The 6000-nt window shown below is 48.7% G+C and overlaps 1 protein-coding gene across 1 annotated transcript in view; it reads left to right on the top strand.

Moving 5' to 3' along the window:
• The first annotated feature begins 839 nt into the window (after nt 1-839).
• The window catches only part of LOC146194446 (uncharacterized), a 30210-nt gene continuing 25049 nt past the window's right edge, over nt 840-6000 (top strand). The window contains exons 1-2 of the mRNA XM_084596053.1: nt 840-999; nt 5435-5638. Of these exons, the coding sequence (XP_084452179.1) occupies nt 840-999; nt 5435-5638 (364 nt within the window). The remainder of the gene's footprint in view (nt 1000-5434; nt 5639-6000) is intronic.

Genomic DNA, 6000 nt, shown 5'->3' with positions numbered 1-6000 from the left:
TTCTTACCTCGTATTACTTTGCTTTAGAACTGTGAACTGAAGGCTGTTTCTTCTATGTTTTTGCTTTGAGTTGAATTGAGTGTCTTATTTTGTTATGTGCAAAAATTATGTTACATATAATTTTATATATAGATTTACTGCACAGGTTGTAGACAAACGTGCTCCTCTTTGATGTCCTGCCAATTATTGTAAGGGGGCCAGGGCCCCGTCAAGCTGTTTCCACAGCTTTTAGACCTGGCTCCTCCTTTCTCTGTCGTAAAGAAAATAAACCTGACTTGACGTGACTTGAAATATTATATCATTCTTCTCAATGTGCGCATAACAGCGTATTATCACATTTAAAATCCATGTTAAAGAAATCTAGGCTTGGTCTGGATAAAGTGGTCGCAGTGAAATTCAGCATGGGCCTATACAATTCTTACTGTTTGCAGCATGCAGAAGTTGACTCCAAATTTCTGCAAACAGTTTTCTGGAAAACGAACTGCCTAGGGCGAAGCTATGCCTTATCAAATGCGACCGGAATGCGACGTCTTCAAAGGCAAAAGATAGCTTGCCATTGCGGAAAGTGAAGACGAAGAATCTGCTTCAACGTCCTCCTCGAATGTGCGCGCATCTCAACCACGGCGAAACCGCATCGAGATTGACGTCACGGAGCTGCGCCTCTGCAAGTGCCTCAACGCGAGCTGCCCACACAGCAGGAGTCTGCTTCTCCCGGCTACAACAATCTGCCTCCACAAAGACCGGACTCTCGTTTTGCGCGCCAAAAGCGGCTCAGACTAGGACTGCGTTGGCCGTGGCGCGCCGCGGCCGTTGATGAGTAGTCGTATCCGAGACTGGCGATGGATTTACTGGCCCACGCACTCACAGAGCTTAACAGCGGCCGGCTGCCGGCGTTCTGCTCGAAGTTCAAAGTGTCCTTCAGCGCAGGTACGCCTGAGGATGCCGGTGACGCGAGGCCCTCGCTGGACGACGCGCGCAGGGACCCGTGCGTCGTCATTGGTGAGAGCTGGATGGGATTCCTTGGCGGGGCTCTATTCTGCCACATTTCTCGTGTTTCAGAGTAACAACCGCGTGCGGTTTTTCAGCGTCGGTGTTGGTTGTGCTTACTGACTATACCGCTGCAGGCAGAGGTCCTGGCGACCTACCTCAAGCCAAGCGTTGGTCAGCGGCTAGGTTTTTGTTTTTCGCATTTTTGTAGTGCACTTGCCATAGCATGCCTTTACTTGAACATGCAGACACGCGCCCTATATTCGAGGGTACGCCATAGCGACTTGAACCGCATGAAATAAATTTTCGTCGGGCTGTATTTTTTTTTTTCAAAGGTACCTCGGAGAAACTGCTTTTTTTTTTGTGCATGTCTAGACCCTTATCGTAGCTGGCCTTTCTAGCGTACGCAGTTCCTTTCGTGGAGGCATCCACCTTTGTAGAACTATATTGTGGTGTGTAGAGAATAAAAAGAAAGAGAAAAGAGCAGCAGCTGATTTGCTACAGATATCCTAAGTATCTGTGCAAACCCTAGGCATCAGGATTTACACGGCTACAACGTCGCACAGGGGACATTTCAAGAACCTGGTAGCCAGCATGTGGTACCCCCTGGTTATATTTTTACACGTATATCGAGCACATTGCACAGTAACTACGCCCGAATGTGCACTCTCCGTTGACACACAAAGTAAACACAATCACACGTTTTGTGGAATTTATTTCCTAACCTTCATAGGCTTTATATACCTGGTAGTTCAGCATCACGCGTCGATATATGATAACGTAACGTACAGAGTGCGAGGTTTCCGGGTGCCTCTGATTTATGGCGAGCTTTTTTATGAGTGGCATCACAAAAAAGAGACGAGTGTTTGTGCACCGGTATTGTCTCTGGAAGCGTCTTTTTGGCGTTATTTGCCCTGCGAGAACAGTCTTGAAATTCAGCCACGTTTTGCGTTTATGCACCAGGAAGTTATGCTGACTTATGTTTTACGCTTTCGAGTTGTCAGCTCTAGATGGTTTTTGATAACTCTAACAACACCGACGAAAACACAAAGCAACTGAAATAATGTTGTGGGCGTGTGTCCGCTTTAAAAAGGCATGAAGCACCAACCTGATGTACACCCTCCCACTTTTTTAACCTGAACGCACGAGCGTCGACCGTCGAGTCGATAAGCGCCGTATGACGGAGCACAGCGGCAAATGAGCGAGAATACGCACGTGCGCGCAATGAGCACTCCGGTGAAACTGTCCTCTGCAAGGCTGTTCTGGGAATGTGACCTCACCCCTGCTTCTTTTGAGCACCGTTATCGCCATCATCCTTTTTTCTTTTCTGAACGCTTCCATACAGGTATAAATAAGCGGTCAGGTGGTAGCGCTAGCGCCGGATGGAATGCTCTATACGCCCGGTGAATGTACTACATGCTCATCAGCATTTTGCTTTTTTTTTGCTTGCTGTCATCTCACATCTGTTGGGATTACTTCGCTTATCAATTCACACCTTCCTCTCATACAGGAAAGCAAGTGGTACCACGTGGCCTCTTCTAATCTTTCCCCAGCGGGATGCAGAAAACAGAAGGAAATGCGATAACGCGCAAAAAAGCAGGTGGGGTTGGACCCGGTTCCCGTAACAGCCTGGCAGAGGACAGCTGCACCGGAGTGCTCATTACGCGCACGCGCGTATTATCGCTCCTTTCGCCGCTGGGTTCCGTCGTACGGCGTTTATGGACTCGGTGGTCGACGTTCGCGCGTTCAGGTTAAAAACGTGGGAGGGTGTACCTTAACTGTCCTCAGGACAAGTGTTCGTAAAACTATTGGCTAGCTGTTCGTTTTAACCTATTCCTGTTCTAATTATTTCAGGGGACGAATTGTAAAGGAGGATCAGCGAACGTTTATTCTCCAGGAAACTAAAGTGCTGTTCAGCAGCATAGGAAAAAAAATGGCAACTTACGTAGCGAGGCGCTAATGAAACATGTCTACTAAGAGCAAGCAGTCAGCGCTGACAAGTAATACTAAATTTAAATAAGTAGAAGAATCAGATTGGGATAAATCGGATTTTAGCAGTATGCCTCTTAGGAGAGCGCACAAGAGCTGTATCTTGCCGGCACTCAGCCATGGGACAAAAAGGAAGAAGCTGGTTAAACATAAATTGAAGTCAACATGGTGAAGCATGAACTGAAAAAAAAAATGGTATTGTAATCCGTGGTAACAATAGCTGCTGCTGCTGCCTGCATGGGGCGGATGGGCCGTAAAGAGGAAGATAGCACGGATTGTGCGTGCGATCGGCCGCCGCCGCTGTGCTTGGCTCCAGCTCCCCTGTCTCTGCTGCTTGCGCCTGAGCACCCTATCATATATTCTTGTCCTTTTGGATTACCGTCTCGGGTCACCGAAAGATCCCTTGAAATTCTGGTGGAAGTATGGGTAAATGCAGCGCCGCCCGCTGCTCGGAGCCCGCTCCCAAGCTCAGTCGTCGCCCCTTCGATGAGGAGGACCACGACCCAGTGTCAGCAGACGGGCTCTTGTCTCGCACCGTCCGTGGTCAATATACTGATGACTTCTTGCACGGCACTACGTTTCATAGGTACGCCTGCGAAGATGTGTAAGACTGGATTGAGCTGTACGAACATATGACCCTTTACAGTGGTTAGACTGATGAACACTGTCCCTAGAATTTGTATTTTTGCCCGGATAGTCCTGCTCGTCACTTGTATGAAATCCAAGAGGGTTCCCTTACATCCCGGGACGTCTGTCAATATCGGCGACAAGACCAGAGGACCTCCTGTAAACTAGAGGCCAGCGAGCTGATGAAACAGTGACAAGTTTTGTTCAGAGCGTCTTGCGACTTAGCGCCCGGATCGACCCCTGACTCACCGAGGGGGGGGCGCACTCATGCAGTGCGCTACAGACGTTATTTTCTGTGGTTTATTCGAGATTCGCGACAGCGGTGGTAGATATTTTAACAGAGGCGATCAACATCGAGCGAGCCTTGGTTACGCGGACGGACCGCTATTGTCGCCATACTGTAGTTCCCAGCATTTCGAACCTCTCAGCTGCCCGCTTTCTGGCCGATTCCCTCAACGTCGCGAACCTCCGCGATGTTGTCCTAGACGAGCTACAGTAGCCGCTTCCGCCTGCTTGTGGCACGGCACCCTGCGCCCTCACTGAGGCTGTCCGCGAAGAGGTACAACGCGCCCTTTGCCCGTTGTGCTCCTTTCTTTCTTCGCCGACTCAGCTCGTCGAGACATACGCGTCCGCCGCTGCCTGTGCGCGGTCGTTACCTACCTCCTCAACTGCGTACACCCGTGTACACCTGTGTAAAATCTTCATCCACAACATCCACTGTTGTTACCACGGGTGATAATACAAGTACCGTTGAGAGAAAGCAAGTCGGCCTGTGTTCACTACCTAAATCTTCATTTTTCAAAGAACAATACGAGTTAATGGTATTCTAGTCGAAATCAAGAAGGCTATGTGAGCATGGGCAAGGCTTGTAATGTGAAGGGAGGATAACAGAGGGTCGCTGAGGTTACGGAAACTGGATTGCATAGAAGAGTACGCTTAGCAGGAGGCCTAAGAGTGTTAGGTGGCGGATAAGGGTAGGAAGTGTGCAGGAATCAGGTGGTTGCATTGTGTACAGGACAATAATTGGATCAGGTCATTACCATGCTTTGGTTCTAGTCAGGCTGGTGGTGATGTCAATAGGCCTGGAAGAAGGAGAGTAATTTTGACTTTAGATGTAAAAACGGCACCCAATACGTCAAATGGCTTATGTGGGCTAGCTCATGCTTGTCCTCTTTGGACTTGTCTTCTTAGCTCAGCAAATCAGAAAGCAGCTCTTTTTATGCATCGCGAGTTGTCCAATTTTCTTGGTTGTACATTCATGTTCTTAAACACGGAGTCATTACTAATAAATAACCACTGGAGAGCGGCTGTGCCGCGAAAAATGGATGTATACTTTTCTATTTTAGCTGTATATATGGCTGCTCGAGATGGGTTTTAGAAATAATTTCTATCTTAAATAAAGTCTAATCCATATAAGAAATTTACTGTGAAACAGTTGTGCTAGTAGCTTTCTCGCGGCAAAATTGGGCATCACTCACTCCGCGTTTTTGAAGCGAACCTCGGTGAATAAGATTTCCTATGTTGCCGGGAGAAATCCGCCAAATCAACACCATTATCATCAGCCTAACACCCATTGCAGGACCAAGAGACCTGCCATATCACTCCAATTACCCCTCACCTCTGCAAGCTTCGTCACCTTATCCGAGAAAGTTTTGTAATCTCGCTCACACATCTGAATCTGTGATGTCCCTGTTGGTACGCTTGCTCCAGGAAACCTTAAACCCTTCTCACCTGAAAAGGCCACTCCACAGCGCTCTGCCTTCTCTAGCAAAATAAGACTGTCTTCGACCTTGAAACAGCTCCACCGAATAATTAATGCTATGCGGCGCAGAGAACGTGACGAATGAGCCAGAGGAGAATCCGCGTCAACGTGCCTCGGACCCGCTGGCAGCCGTGGGCGACTGCCTGCTGCTGCGCTCGGCGTTACGCAAAAAGGTCGAGTCGCGCTCAAACTCGATCGTGCTGAACACAGCTCGGAAGCTCTGCCGCAGGGGTTACCCTTATGCCACTGCTGAAGCGCAACTTGACGCCAACGGTGAGAGCACCACCCTGCAGCTTTGTCGCCGCGCACAGGCCCTGTAGCTACTCGGCTCTCTTGAGCTGCCTACTCTGGATACTACCGGCCCGAGCCATACCCAATATGCTCACTAGTGACAACTGCGAGCCAGGAAGGGCCATTGAAAATGTGCATTATAGAGTGCTAATGTAGACACGATGAAATAGCTGCAGTAATTAGTAATACCTTGGAGAGCAGGGGTCCCAGGCACGTGTCCCGTCACCTCTAAAACTTTGTACTTGTTCCGTAAGTAAGAGCCAACTTCACGGGTCAGTTTAGCACCAGACTCGTTTTGCAACTAGAATTAACTAAAGAACCTCGTCGAATGAAAAGAGTGATTC

The sequence above is a fragment of the Amblyomma maculatum genome, chromosome 3 (genome assembly GCF_055883805.1).
Source record: "Amblyomma maculatum isolate TAMU_Amacu chromosome 3, ASM5588380v1, whole genome shotgun sequence".
In the NCBI taxonomy this organism is placed as follows: domain Eukaryota; kingdom Metazoa; phylum Arthropoda; class Arachnida; order Ixodida; family Ixodidae; genus Amblyomma; species Amblyomma maculatum.
This window is presented reverse-complemented; position numbering and strand designations above follow the sequence as displayed.